The sequence below is a fragment of the Ursus maritimus genome, unplaced genomic scaffold (assembly GCF_017311325.1).
Source record: "Ursus maritimus isolate PB19 unplaced genomic scaffold, ASM1731132v1 scaffold_36, whole genome shotgun sequence".
In the NCBI taxonomy this organism is placed as follows: Eukaryota; Metazoa; Chordata; class Mammalia; order Carnivora; family Ursidae; genus Ursus; species Ursus maritimus.
In genome coordinates, this window is record NW_024426230.1 from 10,967,029 (window position 1) to 10,985,233 (window position 18,205).

General features: G+C 44.7%; 2 protein-coding genes across 2 annotated transcripts in view; both read right to left on the reverse strand.

The window, feature by feature from the left end:
- SPTSSA (serine palmitoyltransferase small subunit A) overlaps window positions 1-4,421 on the reverse strand; it is a 20,982-nt gene extending 16,561 nt beyond the window's left edge. The window contains exon 1 of the mRNA XM_040620826.1: window positions 4,217-4,421. Within this exon, the coding sequence (XP_040476760.1) occupies window positions 4,217-4,319 (103 nt within the window). The 5' untranslated portion in view covers window positions 4,320-4,421. The remainder of the gene's footprint in view (window positions 1-4,216) is intronic.
- Window positions 4,422-5,190: 769 nt separating this feature from the next.
- The window catches only part of LOC103680907 (E2F associated phosphoprotein), a 76,133-nt gene continuing 63,118 nt past the window's right edge, over window positions 5,191-18,205 (reverse strand). The window contains exon 6 of the mRNA XM_040620824.1: window positions 5,191-5,366. Coding sequence (XP_040476758.1) covers window positions 5,192-5,366 — 175 coding nt within the window. The 3' untranslated portion in view covers window position 5,191. The remainder of the gene's footprint in view (window positions 5,367-18,205) is intronic.

Genomic DNA, 18,205 nt, shown 5'->3' on the forward strand with positions numbered 1-18,205 from the left:
GAAAGGGGGCTTTAGAAACATGTTAAAACTTCTCCTCTGGAGCAGGAGCTCGATGGATTTCAGTCTGCACAGGTCGGCTACAGTATTCATTGCAATACTACTCCGCACTTACGTGATTCACTTCATTGTTACCTTCTGTTTTAATCAGGTGTCACATCCCCTTTTCCTGCACAAGAGAAACCATGTCTGCACGTGGAAAAAGTTCAAATACTGGCTGACAAAGCAAAAGCTAATGTATCATTTCAAATGTGGTAACAGAAAGCAGATGATAAGAGAAAAATTTAGGGTACGGGCCCTAGCATGGAAGGACTTACAAAACGGATTTTTACATCTTACTCTTTCAAGACCACTTGCAGTGTGCCCGACTTGACACAGATGCATTTCCTTAAAAACGTACTGAAAATTATTTTTTGTGAATCACAATTTCCTTACTTAGATAATTTCAAAAAACCCTTATATTCAACTGGGATTGACCTTTCAATTTACAACTGTTAATGAACTTCTAGCTATTTGATTTGGAGAAACAGAGAAGCAAATTCAGATGTTCAAGGATGCCTCTAGAAAAAATGTACAGAAGTAGTTAATAACAAGGTATCACTGTTCCCTAAAACAAGGACAACTTCAATTTATTAAAGGAGTTATAGCAAAGACGTGGAATCTAACGCCATTACCTTGTTCTAGAGTCTTTCTCTTAGGACCTTCTAACTCAGAGACCATTTCTCAGACAACCGGACAAATTTCTCCTACACGAAATGTTAGGTGCTAGCAGTGGTAACTGTTTTCAATGTGATTTTTAAGAAAGTATGTCTTTTCAAAACCATTAACTAGCCACAAAATTGTTCTATGTGAAGCTTACTAATTATTAATGAATTTATGAAATTCAAACTACTTCACAGTAATTAAAGCTCCTAATGAGTGGGGGGAAATGCAGCTTTCTCATTCAGTTCCTTCCTCCAAGCTAGAATGCAGATTCATCGCAAATCAATATTCCAAACTATACAAAAATTAAATGCCTGACTTCAGCTCTAGAAGTTGAGTTAGAATAATATAACAGCTGATAGTAATTTAAGATCGGCTTATGTCAAAAGAATTATATTTCTACCTTGGGCTGGGGTGCCTGGGTGGCTCAGTTGGTTGGGCAACTGCCTTTCGCTCAGGTCGTGATCCCAGAGTCCCTGTATCAAGTCCCCCAGGGGGCTCCCTGCTCAGCGGGGAGTCTGCTTCTCCCTCTGACCCTCCCCCATCTCATGCTCTCTCTCTCAAATAAATAAATAAATAAATAAATAAATAAATAAAACATTTCTACCTTGGGTTAATTCATTTATGTGAGCTTTGAAATAAGATTTTTTTTAATTCTTGGTTTAAAACCACAGGATTCTACAGGAACCAGCGCTAGTTGGTTGCAGTTCCCATTAGTTTTTTTAAAAACTGAAATTACTTGGTCACATAAACCAATGAGAAGTCAAAAGCAAAAATCTACAGACACACTACATTTCAGTTCATAATTTATTCCTCCATCCCCCCAAAAAGCCAGCATCTAGGTTATTTATAGCACACTGTTACTATTACCATGTAACACAGAAAAACCTTAATACCATTCACACTGTAGCGTGTATTCACATGCAAACAAAAGCTTTTCAGTGTAAAAGATTTAACAGACTGTTGCAGTGGGCTCTACATTCAACTTCTGACTTAAAGAGCGTCAATTTACTGCAACATTGTTTAAATTCACCTTTTTTTTTAAAGATTTTATTTATTTATTTATTTATTTATTTATTTGACAGAGAGAGAGACACCCAGCGAGAGAGGGAACACAAGCAGGGGGAGTGGGAGAGGAAGAAGCAGGCTCCCAGCAGAGCAGGGAGCCCGATGCGGGACTCCATCCCAGGACCCTGGGATCACGCCCTGAGCCAAAGGCAGATGCTTAATGACTGAGCCACCCAGGCGCCCCTTAAATTCACTTTTAAGATGATTTTAACTAAGGAGCACCTGCAGGCTCAGTTGGAAGAACATGTGGCTCTTGATTTCAGGGTTGTGAGTTTGAGCGCCACACTGGATGTAGAGATTACTTAAGTAAATAAATACATAATTTTTTTAAAAAAAAGAAAAAAAGGGACACCTGAGTGGCTCAGTCAGTTAAGCATCTGCCTTCAGCTCAGGTCATAATCCCAGGGTCCTGGGATGGAGCCCCACATCAGGCTCCTTGCTCAACAAAGAGTCGCTTCTCCCTCTGCCTGCCATCCCCCCCGCCCCCTGCCCCCCCCCCCCGCTCTCTCTCTCTGACAAATAAATAAAATCTTTATAAATAAATAAATAAACAAACAAACAAAAAGATGGCTCAGTAGGTTCTCAGTAGACTAAGCATCCAACTCCTGATTTCAACTCAGGTTATAATCTCAGTTTCATGAGACTAAGCCCCGAGTTGGGCTCTGCGCCGGGCACGGACCCTGCTTAAGATTCTCTCCCTCAGTTGCCTGGGTGGCTCAATCGGTTCAAGTGTCCGCCTTCAGCTCAGGTCATGATCTCATGGTCCTGGGACTGGGTCCCACATCAGGCTCTTTGCTCAACGGGGAATCTGTTTCTCCCTCTCACTCTCCCTTTGTGCTCTCTCTCTCGCTCTCAAATAAATAAATAAAATCTTAAAAAAAAAAGATTCTTCCTCTCCCTCTGCCCCCCCTTTTAAAAAAAAGATGATTTTAACTGAGTCAAGAAGCATGTGCTTCTATATTTTAGTATACATTTTAGAAAGATAACTTCATGAGCTCTAACCTATAGAACTGCAACTACAAATAAATGGTGCAGGAAATCAGAACATACTTTACATTCAGACTTTAAATCCAAAATATGAATTATGGCTCTTAAGTTCTGGAAAGCTTTGGAAACAAACATTAAAAATAAATAAATTTCCTTGTAAGCAGCTTAAGATTCCTCCAAAGTGTTGAAACAAAAGACAGTTTTGAGTACAATTTTATGCTAGTTCAATACAAATAAACACACTTATTAATGCTTGGAATGAAATCATCTCAGTCACTCCACCTGAATGCAACAATGCATTTGCAAAGCTGTTCTGAAGCTACTGCAAACTAAACCACATTGAAAAGGAGGCCGTGTCGGTGTTGTCAAATCACTGTTGTATACTTAAAACTAAAGTAACATTGTGTTAACTATACTTCAATTTAAAGAAAAGGGGGGACCCTGTATGAAGTAAGCATGTTATGTGAAAAGTTTCATATTGGCCCCCAAATTAAAAAAAAAAAAAGAAGAAGAAGAAGAAGAAAGTTACACCTCATTATTAGTATGTATTCTGCAAGAATAATATCAAGGCATGTCAACGCAGACAAATGACACAAACATCACAGACTCAGAAAGCCTATTTTTCACAACCTTGCGTATTAAGTGAGGTTGTTATGAAGTTAGATGAGTTAAGATACAGGCAATGTGCTTATTAGCACAGTTACTTGGCTCATAGTGAACCTTCAATATCATTAACAAATATCTATCAGCTATCTATGAAAACACAGTATCAAACACTATCTACGATTAACCACAAATTCCTTTCTTGGCTCGACTTCTACGGACTGCGAAAACAGCAACTTAATGAATAAAACACACTCTTTAAATTCCCCATCCTGAAAACCAATAAGGTACAACAAACTGTTTTCAAAAAACTATACTGGGGTGTCACAAACACAAGTTCCCATGATTAAAAGTCTGCTAAACTGGTTAGCATTCTCATTAGGACCAAAGTCAGCTAACTCGGGGACAGTTAAAGGTCAAAGCCGTCCCAGCCGGGAACGATTTGCTCCACTTACACAGTCCCTGCCTCCCAAACAGCAGGGGACTGAACCAAAGGCAGGCGCGGCCGAAGTGCAGGCGAGGACAAACCTGGTTAGACATCGCCCTAGGGGATTTCCTCCAATAGTAAAGCCGCTTCCACCTCCGCTCAAAGCGACTCACAGCCCCCCTAGGATCTCAAGAGTTCTAGTCCCCCACCCTCCCCAACCACGGGAGCGCCGCCCTCTGCCCCAGACCTCCGCCCCGCGTGCCCGCAGCGAAGAGGCGAGTCCGCGCGCGCGCCGTCCCTGCAGGGCCGGCTCTCCACCCTCCGCCCCCCAGCCTCCACCCCCCAGCCCCTGGCGCCTGAGCCGGGGAGGATGAGGCCCGGGCTCCCGCTCCCCCAACCCCGGCCCCCGCGCCCGCGGCCTGGGCAGGATACTGAACACAGTCCGCTCCCAGGGCTCCAGCATGTAGAGCGCCGTGACCAGCAGATACTGGTAGTAGAACCAGGACATTTGCTTCCAGGCCCGCGCCAGCGCCATCCCCGCCGCGCGCCTCCCTCGTTGAGGCCGAGCGTCAGTCTGTCCTGCCGGCCTCCGGTTAGCTTCCTCCAGCCCCCGGCCGCGAGGCCCGCCCGCCCGCCACCGTGCGTCTATTGGCCGGTCCAGCCCGGCGCGTCACCCGTGGGCACGCCCAGCCCCTCGCGCGCCCGGGCAGCCGGCTGCGAGCCCCGCCCGGCCGGCGCTCATTGGCCCATCGGCGGCCACGCGTCGCGCCCGCCTGCTCCCCGGTTTCCCCCTCTCCGGGCCGCGCCCACGGGAGCGGGAGAACCTTCCGCGCGAAAGCGCCCCGCCGCGCGCTGTCTGCCGCGCCCTGCCCGCCTCGCCCGCCCCACCTCCCCCGGCGGTTGGTGGGCGGGGAGTTAGTCCCCGGTGGGGTCGCGGCGCCAGAGCCGGCCCAGACCTCCCGGGAGTGATTGGTACCTGCAGTTGGGCCCAGAAACGCTCGTCGAAGACATATTTGTGGAATAACTGGCGTCCTACTGGGCAGGGGGATTACAGGGGTGACAGGAACGTATGAGGTTCCTTACCTCGCGCAGTGTACGATGTAGCGGGAGAGACAGGCACTAACCACACGAATTCAAGTCAAGCTGTGATCGGTGCAGAGTGGGAGAATAAGGTGCTCTGAGGGTGACGAGAAGAACGTCACCTAGTCAGAGAGGTCAGGAAAGGCGTCTCTGAAGAAGTGATGCACGCATTGCCTCCTTCCTCCCTCCCCCATCCACGGAGCGGGAGCGCGCGCAGGCGCGCGCGCACACACGCACACAAACACTCCCACATCGACCAACATACCCATCCCATGCACTCCTTAACCTAAAGACAAAGATTACCTTAAGTATGTCTATCCACATACCTCATTTAGTGGCTATAGGTACTCTGTAGGTCAAGGCCAGGAAAAGGACGCTGATCTGGTGGGTTCTGTAGATGACAGGCTGCTTGAGATCCGTCTGTAGGCTGATCCCTCCTGGAGAAGAACTTGCAAATGTCCAGATCTTCCCACTGGCAAATGGGCCAGCACTACTGCACTCACTTTCAGGAACAAGATAAACAGCATGTGAAATGACAAATGGCTTGCTGTTTAAATGTTAAGTTTCTTTTAAATATCCTACTGCTTAAACTTCAAAACTTCCATGGTTGATAACTTTTTGTTTATTCATTTAGAACTATCAGCTGCTGTTTATGAGTTAAATATTGGGGATAGCTGGCTAGACTGAGATCTGCCTTCATAAAGTACCCTGTCTACTAAGGATGAGAAGCAAATTAACTGATTACAGTAAGATGTAGTAAAAGCTATTTTTATGTTACGTGTAGGCTGCCATGAAAGTCCAGAGAAAATCAGATTAGGGGTGTAAAAGCCTTCTGGGAAATGGTACTTGAGGTTAGTACTGAAGGAAAAGTAGAAATGGCAGAATGAATGAGTTTAGAGAGGGGAGGGTGAGACAGATATTCCAAGCACAGGCACATGGAACCACAATAGGCAGGTGTGATGCTTTTAAAGGGCTGGAAGAACTTCCATGTGGCTGAATCAAAAAGAATGTACAGTGAGTAGCAGGAGATGGAGCTAGATAGTAAACAGGGACCATATCCTGAAGGACCTTATGTAAGAAGTCAAGGAATTTTTACCTGGATATACAAAAGTTAAGAGAGCCAATGCTTAATCAGATTAAACAAGACTTCGGGGTGGGCAGTACCCTAAAAGATACTAAGAAAAAGAGGATCCGGTTGTAGCCATTACAGAGGTAGAACCCAAAAATGGAGCAACTGTCACCCATACTCACTCCGGAGCTCTTTACCCTTAAGAGATCTAAGTACACCTGGACTTCCCATTTGCGAATCTGACTGTGTTGGGCTTCTCTCTGGCCCCATTCCTCTCTGAAGTATTTCTTTTCACATCTGTTTGGGTACATGCAAGCTTTGTTCCTTTTTCTTCAAGAACTCCAAATACCTCGGCACTTAATGATGCTCGATTAGGTTTACCCAGGATTGGAAGCATCACCCAGAGCTACCCTTCCGTTACTGGGCCAGCTCCGTAACTGCCATTCCTACCACACGGTTCTCCCCAATGTGTGTAGCTCCTCAACCCACGGCACCTGTTTGGAAGTGCGGCCCTACCAAGTCAATCTGCATCCCTCAACTTCCCTGGGACTCTAGGGACCAAAAATTCATCTTGCTATTACTGACAACTGACTAGAAATGGGGAAAAGAGACTGGGATCCCGGATGATAACAAAGAACCCAGGGGAAGAAGCTTGGCTGAAAAGACATGAATTCTGTTAGGACAAGGCTGAGTCTGAGGTACACGAGGGACATTCAAGTGGAGGTGTTCAGTGCGCAGTTGGGCATATGGGCCTAGAACTCAGAAGAGAAGCCTGAACAAGAGCTAGAGGCAAGTGAATTTTCAATAAGCCCCTAGTAATTGCAGCTGGATTGCAGATAAGGTCACCCAGGTAAAGTACACAGCATGGGAAGAACAGAGCACAGAATAAACCCAGCCACTCGGGCATTTAGGGGATGAGAGTCCAAAGGGAGCCAATAAATGGCATTCAAGAGGAGCTGAGATTTGATAGCAAAGAGGAGTGACCTATGGGAAAAGCCAAGGAAAAAAAAGGGACACCCAGGAGATCAAGTGGCTCAGGGAGGACAAGAGAAAGGAGGAAGGGAAGGATCAATCTGTTTTGTCCACTTGGGGCTCAATTGATGACTCATTCATTGTGGAATGATAAGGGCAAAAACTGAATTAGAGAGGGAGTGGGAGGGGGGAGGTCAGAAGAGAAGTGAGCTAATCAGATTTATCTTTGCAGGAACCTTGCCCAAGAAAAGAAAAAGATAGGATGGTAGCAAGGGTATTTGTTGGGCTTGATTTTCAGATGGAAGAGGTGCGAGCAAGTTTATGGGCTTAAAGAGACAGGCGAAGATGGTGAGCTGGGGGATCAGATCGAAAGCACTAGGACGCTGGCGCCAATGGCTCTTTTCCTAAGAGGGGAAGGAGGGGAAAGGTGGAGGTCAGAGAGACACAAACACAAAAGAGTAAGTTAAGGAACTCCCTACTAACAGCGTCGGTTTTTTTAGAGAAAAAGAAAGGCCTTTTCTAAAGTAAGGCCCTCTGTTGAGAGTGAGCAAGATGTTGAAGTGGAGGGTTTGAAAAAGAAAATGGGGTAGTGGGAGAAGCTCTCTAAAGCTTCTTAGGGATTGGCAAGCAAAAAAATCATACACTTTTCACCACTGATCCACAAGGACCCCTGTATAAAACTGGAGAGGATGAATTAGGAGACTTGCTCCAAGGTGGAGTCTTGCTGGCTGAATACAAGAGAGAAACAAAGAAGCAAGAAGGTTGGTGGAGAGCGAACAATCCTAATACCGGCTGTGAGAATTGGGTCAGAGTCCCTCTCAGCTTCAGTAGATTTGTACCTAATCTGTACAGCTACCCCGTCCACTCAGACTTTGAATGTCACTCTTTGTCACAGTTCCCAAGAGTCTCCTCTCTCCCCACACCCCCAGCTTCCCTGCACCCTCCATACATTTCTCAGGCAATCTTCCCCTATTTTTCCCTTCAAATCCTTTTTGGAATAACAGTATAAAAAAATTTATCAAGCTATCTCCCCTTTGCTGCCCAGCAACTACAGTTGTGGTGATACCCTGGGCCATCACCTCCTCTCTTCCAGTATCTCCAACACCTATTCTCACCCACCCCTCCAAATTAGAGAGTCTGGGCTCTCCCTCCACCCCCCACTAAAACCAGTTACTCAAGTTTACCAAATCCGATGCAAATTAATCAGTCCTCTTCTTACTCAGCCTCTCTCTGGGTAGCATTTGACACTGCCGAACATTTCCAGCTTCTCCAACTCCTCCATAGTCTTGGTTTCTACCACCCTGCCTTATCCAACCTTCTCTGGGGAGTTCTCACAGAGTACTCTTTGATAAACCCTATTTTCTCTCCCATCCCTAAAGACTTACTGACTGGTCCCTCTAGCTCTCTCCATTGATGTCTGCTTCCTCAGTTGTCTCATCCCCCTTAGATCCCGAATGTCACTCTAAGTCTTTATTCTAACTGTTGGCAGAATATATCTAAATATAATTAAAATAATAATAAAGGTTATCATTAACATAATTGTCTAGTCCTTCCCTTTCCAAATTTCAAAGTGCTTTCACATCATCTCATTTCCTCAGAGCAAGCACAACCCCTATTTCATAATTATGGACGCTGGAGTTCAGAGACATAGTCAAGTCCAAACTAATCTGCACCTTCTTTCTTATCTCACTTTCTTATCTCTGTTAATGGCAAAAAGTATCTCAATCTCCAGGGCAGAAACCTTGTACCAGTTTTAATTCCCTTCTCCTCTTCCCACCCCTGATTTCTGTCCCTAAGTAATATGGAGTCATTCTCCCAAGTACCTCAGGTTTGCCTTCTTTGGTCAGATCTGCCATTTTAGAGATCCACACACAACTTCACTCTATCACGATAACAAGCTGACTACTGTCATCCCATCTTGGCTTACCAGCTACCCCTGGCTATTCCTGCTTGTTAACCACGTACTTGAGTTCCAAGATAACGTTCCTCCTGAAAATCCTTCTAATTTATGAGAAAAGAATGACAGGTTTTCAAGAAACTATCCCGTGTTTGTTTGTTTGTTTTTACCTCCTGAACATTTTCACTTAAATCATCCCTTCAGTGAAAATGAGCCTGTCATTCACCAATCCATTCACTCACCTCCCACTGCTATATGCCTACAATGCTGGCTGTGCCGTGCTGGGTTACAGAAAGACCGGCATGCCACGACCTCTGCCCTCAGAGTTTATGGTCTAATAAGAAATATGTCCATATGTCCCTCAGAAAGAATGTTATAATTAAGTTTAACCGTGGTAAGTACCTCCCTTTGCCAGGGGCCATAGGAGTGGTAGGGCGGGCACACAGAGCCAGCATTTAAGGAGTTCATGGCCCAGCCAGAGAGACAGGAAGACACATAATGGCAATGAAACATGGGATCCGTCCTGCCCACAAGGTTTTCATGATATTCCTGGACCAGCAGCCACAGTAACCTTGGGGTTCTTGGCCCAAGTGTCTCCTGCAGGGGCTGGGCAGAGCCTCTAGACACTGAGCTATTCCAGGAGCAATGAGGGAAAGGTAGGTGGGTGCAAGAGAAAGAAAAGATGAAGGGCAGATGGGCTCTGGGGACGGCAGGGGGAGAGCTGGTCCCCAGGGTAGAGAAAGTGCTGTTATGGTGGCTTGGTATGGCAGGAAAGGGTCCAACCAAGGCTAGTCCATTTGAGTACATAAACGAAGGAAAACCCTCCAAACATGTCACACAGGGTCTCAAAACACAGGAAATGCTTGGTAAAACTTTAGTGCATTTTTTATTACAGCAAATACAGAAAGGCACAAAGAAAGTAAGCTTATTTATGATAGAACGACTATCAACATTTCTGCCGCATATAATTTATTCAAATGGATTGTTCCTGTGGAGTAAGAGAGTTTAGCAAATGGATGTGCTTCCAAATGGGGTACGATGAATTTTGGAGTTTCCCTCAGCAATGTTACGTGTAAAAGTTGCCAACCTTAGAAGCAAATTTTATCAGCGAAATGGGTTTATTTGGGAATAACAGGAATTACAATTCAGGACAAGCAAGCAAGCTATAACAAAAGCCACAGGAAAGTTCAGAGAACAAGGACAGGAACGCTCTTTTATAGAGGGAATGGGGGGAGTTGGGAAGGGCTGTTATACACAAAAAGTCCACTAAAGTAAACTGCGAGTTGAAAGTGTAGTGGCTTTTCATTGGCCCAGCTGTCACAGTCTCGCTCTGCCGGGGCCATTGCTGGGCAAGGAGACGACCTTCCTTTCTCCTGCTGGGGTGGTAAAGTAGGCTTCCTCCTGTTGAGAATGCAAGGTATACCTCTTCCTGATGGGTCTACAAAGGGCTGCAATCAGTGGTAGGACCCGGGGGCTCCCCTTCTGGCCTCCCAACTCCATTTCGAATAAGGTTTCTTTTATTCAGTTTCCCGAGGTAAATATGCCTTATCGTTTCGTTAAAATATGGCTAAATATGGCAAGTGATTTGATTGAAGATAAAGAAGCTACAGGAAAGTCGATCTAACCACTATCTTCATTCATATGTGCATTTAACAAATCGTTACTGAATGGTTACTAAGTGATAGGCCTGATTTCTAGTACTCCCACTGTGTTTGGCACCGGGTGACTGACTACTGGGAACTTCAGGGAAATGCCAAGGAGCAAACGAGGTGGCACTGGTAGATCAGGAATCCTGATATCGGCTGACATGTAGTCCAGATGCCAGTGCTCTAGGTGTTCCTGGGAGATGAGCGGCAGGAAGTGAGGAGTTTCCCCCACCACCCCTTACGGTCGGCACCATCAGTCTCCACTCCAACCTCAAGTCTTCAAGGAAATGAAAACTTGCTCCTCCTTGCAAAGCCATGCCCCCCACATGCAAGTCCACAGACCTGTGGGACTAGATGCATGGCATGATCTTACACTCCTCCCATCAGAAGTAAATGAGAAGAATTCATCCACATACCTAGACCAACCAAAGAGGGGGGCTTGGGGAGGGAGATGCAGAATGAAAGGAGACGAGAACCGAGGAAGCTGAGTCTTGAGAAGTCAGAAGCTGAGTAAGCAAGGAAACAAGGAGGCAAGGAGGATGGGGGCATGGAGAAGGCTATGGAGGCTGAGGCCACTGGGAGAAGAGGAAGGCAGGGAGCAGTGTCTGGCTGCAGGGGAGGATCCTACAGGGAGACCCAAGAGCAAGGGCCAAATGTGCCCTTTCAGAGGTCATCAGTTGCAAACCTGCCTGTCTCTTTAGAAAATGTATAGAAACAAGAGGCCCCACTTCAACAAGTCTCACTTTAATAGGTCCCACTTCCTCCAACACATTCTGCCTAATTTCCAAGTACAAACACAATAGTGATTTCATGCTTAGTCTCCTCTAGGTCTCAAATAAATAGCAGGCCACACTCCAGAAAACAGTGTGGAGGTTCCTCAAAAAGTTGAAATAGAGCTACCTTACAACCCAGCAATTGCACTACTGGGTATTTACCCCAAAGATACAAATGTAGTGATCCGAAGGGGCACCTGTACCCCAATGTTTATAGCAGCGATGTCCACAATAGCCAAACTGTGGGAAGAGCCCAGAAGTCCAACAGATGAATGGATAAAGAAGATGTGGTATATATGTACAATGGAATATTTCTCAGCCATCAAAAAATGAAATCTTGCCATTTGCAATGACATGGATGGAACTAGAGGGTACTGTGCTAAGCAAAATAAGTCAGAGAAAGACAATTATCATATGATCTCACTGATGTGGAATTTGAGAAACAAGGCAGAGGATCATAGGGGAAGAGAGGAAAAAATGAAACAAGATGAAACCAGAGAGGGAGGCAAACCATAAGAGACTGTTAATCATAGGAAACAAACTGAGGGTTGCTGGAACGGAGGGAGTTGGAGGGATGGGGTAATTAGGTGATGGACATTGGGGAGGGTATGTGTTGTGGGGAGCGTTGCATGTTGTGTAAGACTGATGAACCACAGACCTGTACCCCTGAAACAAATAATACATTATATGTTATTAATAAAAAATAAATAAAATTAAAAAATAAAAGGCATCTTGAAATTTATAAATAAATAAATAGCAGGCCATTCCTATTGTGGCATTCTCTGTAGTCTTTAAAATAACCTCTGAGGGAGCAAATATAGAATACAAAATAATTTACCTTACAACTTTGCTGTTCAGTGAATCATTCTGATAGGTGATCAAGTTTTAGGATGTTGTACTTTTTTTAAAAAGATGTTATTTATTTATTTGAGAGAAAGAGAGGGAGAGAGCAGGGGGGACGGGGGCAGAAGGAGAGGGCAAAGCTGACTCCCCACTGAGCAGGGACCCCCTCATGGGGCTCGATCCCAGGACCCTGAGATCATGACCTGAGCCAAAGGCAGATGCTTAACGGACTGAGCCACCCAGGCATCCCTAGGATGCTGTACTTTTCAAGTCTAAAATTCATATGCAGGGGACTTGACTACTTAGGAAGATATCTGAACTGATTAGTAGTTCACTATGAGACAAGATTCTACAAAATAACCATTCTGATAAAGTAAAATCACTTCCCTTCTATGACTCTGAAACTTATATCAAATAGTCTTTGGACTGTGCTATTTAAGCTAGACATAACTAACCTAAGGTCTGGGAAGAGCTTGTCCAAAACTTAAGGTGGAGGTGGTTTCCAATGATTCGCTCAAAATGCACATTTGCTCATTAAAGCTACTTGGTGTTTTCTGCCGTTAATGCTAGAATGCTGAGCTTCCTACTGCTGAATTTCAAGCCCATTTGGAGCATATATTATGCAGGCCAGGGATTTAGGAGCAGCTGCCTTGAATTATTATGTCATGTCACTATGATTTTATAAATTATTTGTACAATAAAAGCTGGGTTATCTGACATCGCTCTAAGAAGTTCTAGGAATCTTCCATGTCTCCGATGTGCTACCAAAATAAATCTTTATGCTAGTTGACTATTAATACTGAAATTCAACCAGCATCAACACATTCTGAAGACATGTCAGAGTCACCTCAAAGTCTTCAGATAAAGGGAGGAAAGGGAAAAAAAAAATCTTTCTCCCAAAATTCAAAAATAAGATAAGCTTAAGAGATTCATAAGATATTCCTTTTTTAAAGAAATAAAATGTGATTTAGGATACAGGGCTGTTGGATTTTATGCAGGGAATGTGTTTCTAAAGACTGTATATAATTTAAAGCATTAATTCAAGACAGAGCCTGACAAAGGGTGGCCTTTATTTTTGCTTATTTTCTAAAGAAGAAATGTCATGTAGCAATACTTAAATGGCATTTACTAAGCCAACTTCTTTTAGAATGTATGATTCTTGATTATTTTTTAATTTGGGAGGATTTTCATTGTTTCAAACTTTGCATATTAAGTATGACTTAATATCTTTATAATGCTCTATTTCAAATATAATGAAAAATACATGAAACACGAATATACTACAGAAGAAACTGGAGGAGGTTAAGAAAAGGAAAAGAAACTGAAGGATCTTCATTAAAATAATTAAATTCATTAAAAGTAATAAAAATAAAATAATTTAATTCATTAAAATAATCTGGCTTAGTTAGCAATTATAATTTTTCCTTCATAATGTTTGCAGCAGATATGACAAAGAACCAATATGCCTAATAATATACAAAGAATTCTTAGAAGTCAACAATAAAAAAGATAAACTAGTGACATAAAAACTTCTCTCTATAGAATCTTCAGTAAAATCCACTTTACTCCTTAAAAAAAAGATAAGCTATATTTTATTTTTTTTATTTTTTTTTAAAGATTTTATTTATTTATTTGACAGAGATAGAGATAGCCAGCGAGAGAGGGAACACAAGCAGGGGGAGTGGGAGAGGAAGAAGCAGGCTCATAGCAGAGAAGCCTGATGTGGGGCTCGATCCCACAACGCCAGGATCACGCCCTTAGCCGAAGGCAGACGCTTAACCGCTGTGCCACCCAGGCGCCCCAAGATAAGCTATATTTTAAAGGGCAAAAGAAATGAAAAAATGTTTCACAAGGTGCCTGGGTGGCTCAGTTGGTTAAGCATCTGCCTTTGGCTCAGGTCATGATCCCAGGGTCCTGGGATCGAGCCCCGCATCAGGCTCTCTGCTCAGCAGGGTGTCTGCTTCTCTCTCTCCTGCTCCCCCTGCTTGTGCTCTCTCTCTCAAATAAATAAAAATCTTAAAAAATAAAAAAGTATTTACAGAAGAAATACAATCTATAAACATTAAAAGATGCTTGACATCAGCAACAATTAAAGAAATTCAAGTTAAAGCAATGATTAGATGCCACTTTCACCCTCTCAGAGTGACAAAAGTCAAAAAGACTGAAAACTAGCCAGGGTTATCACAGGTGGGGGTTAGAGGTGGGAGAAAACTTTAATCCCTGTTAAATGAGGGTGTAAATTGTTACAACCTCCAAAAGAGGGTTATTTTGACCAGCTATGTGAGAACCAGAAATTTCACTTGTGGGAATTTGCCCTAAGGAAATAAAGCCACAAGGAGGAGCAAATGTCCATAAGCATCGTTTATGGGACCCAGGATGGGGCTGCCAGCTTCATCCATGAATGACTCAGGTTTCCCAGGTGCCAACTAGCACATGTTACCTGCCCCTTCAGCAGCCCCCACCAGGAATCCAGGCACAAAGAGAACACAGGGATTTCTGGGCTGGGTAGGAACACAGGTGGGATGTCACATCTCCCAGTGGCATTTTATTGAAAACTCCTCCAAAGATTTGCCTCTTCACTTGGGCCTCTGGCCAACCCTGTGGCTCCTCCCAGGTCACTATTACTCAGGAAATCTGGTGGCCCTTCTTAAAAAGCCAGGCCCAGGGGCTGGCATTCCCCCTTGCAGTCACATCTTACCAGACCACGTCTGCCTAGGAGGCGGGATTGTTTGCAAATGCTGCTAAGAACATGAAAATGTGTCTGGTATTATGTTTGTAACAGTGAAAAACTAGGCCACAGTATAAATGTGCTCCTATAAGGGATTAGACAAATTATGATACAGTCATCCGATGGACTAGCTTTTGAAGGGAGTGAGGAGGGTCCATTTCAGACTGAAATAGAGTGGTGTCTAAGAGGTAGAACTAAAGAGAAAAGACTTGTAGAACAGGATGCATGCCCGCCTGTACACGGAGGCACCCCAATGCCTGGAACAATATCTCGAACAAAGGAGGTGCTCGAATATCTGTTGAATGGAGGCACGTTTGTAAGGAGAAAAATCTAGAAGGCCTACAATCTTGTCTACTATGTTCCCTGCAGTCTCCCAGAAGCTGGAAAATTACCTGGTAGCCCAGGCAATCCCACAGTGTGTCTTTAAAAAACACACGACAGTTACAGCGGCTCACCCTGACAAGAGGAAGACCGCAGGAAGAAGGAAAAGAGGCCACTTTTTACTTTACACGTTCCTATATTCTTTAGCTTTTCTTACAAGCATGTAACATGATGGTGATCATTTATACAGTAGAGGAAGAGGGCAGAAAGCTTGAAGTTTTTAGAAAAATGTGGGTAGACAATAGCCAAACTATGGAAAGAGCCCAGATATCCATCGACGGATCAATGGATAAAGAAGATGTGGCATATATGTACAATGGAATACTACCCGGCCATCCAAAAAAATCAGATCTTGCCATTTGCAACCACGTGGATGGAACTAGACGGTATTATGCTAAGCGAAATAAGTCAATCAGAGAAAGACAATTATACGATCTCACTCGTAGGTGGAATTTAAGAAACAAAATAGAGGATCACAGAGGAAGGGAGGAAAAATAAAACAAGACAAAATCAGAGAGGGAGACAAACCATAAGAAACTCTTATTCATAGGAAACAAACTGAGGGTTGCTGCAGGGGTGGGGGTTGGGGGGATGGGGTAACTGGGTGGTGGACATTAAGGAGGGCACGTGATGGCATGAGCACTGGGTATGATATAAGACTGATGAATCACCAATTCTACCTCTGAAACTAATAATACACTATATCTTAACTAATTGAATTTTAATTTTAAAAAAAGAAAAATATGGGTTAAATAAGTGTATGTCCTACAATCTGTTATCCTTCAAGTTATTCTCATTTTAACCACTTCACTCCAGCCATTTTGTTCTAAGTCTCTAAGTGATGTAGGAAAAACTTACAGTTAGCAACTGTATGACTCCTTGACTATGCCTGTTTATATGAACAATACTTCCCACATCTACTTCTAGGTCCACAAGTGTTAAGTCTTGAGTAATGGGAACTTTGGATACCTAAAAACTCCCATTCCTCCAACACATAAAGTAGCTAAAGCACTTAATGAGGCATAAATTAATATTCAGGGATGGTATGAAAAGGACACTCGTGGGTGATGTCGAAAGTGGAGAGCGTCCTTTTTTTACTTGCATTGGAGTGCTGCTACCCAGTGACAGTGGGAGAAAAGTTGACACGAAACAGAGAGGGATTCCTGGCCCTACCGCCCCAGTGGGTGTCAGCCTTGGACCTTCCGGCACTGCCATCACAAGTCTGTGAGCCTCAACTCTCCCAGCACCGCACAGAGAATATCTCACTGGCCCTCTCCACCCTTTACCTCTGAGGTGGCACAACGTGGATTTGAAATCTTATTCTAAATTTGCATTCTACTCAAAACCCTATATCTGCATTTGTTTGGGTTTTTTTTTTTTTTAAGATTTTATTTACGTATTTGAGAGAGAGAGAGAGAGACCACATGAAGGGGAGGGGGAGAGAGAGAAGGAGAAGCAGACTCCCAGCTCAGCAGGGAGCCCAATATGGGGCTCAATCCCAGGACCCCCAGATCACGACCTGAGCCAAAGCAGCAGGTAGATGCTTAACCCACTGAGTCACCCAGGCACCTCTGCATTTGCTTCAATATAAAAGTATATAAGTATTTTCCCCCAAAATCTCCCAAATAAATCCTCTGTTCCAGGAAGATGGGACCTGTGTATATGGTGGTTTCAAGTATCCCCAGCACACACACCAACTGAGACTTGAGTTAAAAACGTGACAGCAGCCTGTCCTACCTCACCTCCAGCTCAGACGTGATAATCAATGTCTCCGGCAATTCCACGGCTCCAGGATTCCCTGGCTTCAATCAACCATGCACACCATCTCCCCCAACACACGGCTGTCCTTATCACTCTTCTTTCTACTCAGAAAGCATGGGAGGGGGCGCCTGGGTGGCTCAGTCGTTAAGCGTCTTGCTTTCGGCTCAGGGCGTGATCCCAGGGTCCTGGGATTGAGCCCCGCATCGGGTTCCCTGCTCCGCTGGGAGCCTGCTTCTTCCTCTCCCACTCCCCCTGCTTATGTTCCCTCTCTCTCTGGCTGTCTCTCTGTGTCAAATAAATAAATAAAATCTTAAAAAAAAAAAAAAAGCATAGGGGTCCTCTTATTGCCTTCTGCATTTGGCACAAACTCCTTTGTCGTGTTTTCCTCAGTCTCCAGGGTTGGACAGAGTCCTCCTGGTTACTGTAGTCCCCACACCTGCTGGTGGTCCCACACTCACAAATGGCCTCTCCAGTTATAAACACGACATGCTTGCTCCCACCTCTATGCCTGGAATTTCTTTCCCACTCACCTCTAAACACCCAACTCATGTTCTTCCAGACCCAGCTGAAGTTTTCCTTCTCAAATGTAACGATTCCCTGCTCTTCAAGAATGAGGTGAGAGCTGAAGCCTATGCTAACTAACAGTTTGGCCGGTCGCTTGATTTTTTTCTCACATTTTGGGTCATGCCTTAGTTCTGGTCCCTAAGCCCCTGTTAAACCATCCCAGTGGCCCCTTTCCTTCTCCCACTCCCCAACGCCATGCCAAGTCCCTGTCTTGGTCCCTGTCTACCTTGTCCCTCCAGGTCTTCCGACGATCCTGGCCCTGAACCCCAGCGTCCTCTTGCGTACTTGCCAGTCCTCCCTGACACCCACCTATCGCTGCTGCCCTGGGCCAGGGGGTCCTGCCCCCTGGCAGGGCACCCTCAGGTAGCCTCTTCGTGGTGGGCTCTGGGTTCCAACCTTCCCAGACAGATAGAACACCAGGTACCACATTTCTGAATCCTGTACACCTCGACCAAATGAATTAAACTTATGCTGTTTCCAGGTATGTGAATAATGGCAACTCAAAGATGGGCCCACGGAGCCTGTGTTAAAAGAGCACACAGTCTGCTGGAGAAAACAGTCCAGAAGAGGCAGTGATCCTTCCGCCTGCAATGTGAGGGTGTCAAGAAGGCAGAAGGGCAATATGTGGACTGGGCCTCAAAAGGTGTGTTATGATTCCCCAGCCTGAAGTTGGAAAATGGCGGGGGGGGGGGGGGGGGGGGGGGGGG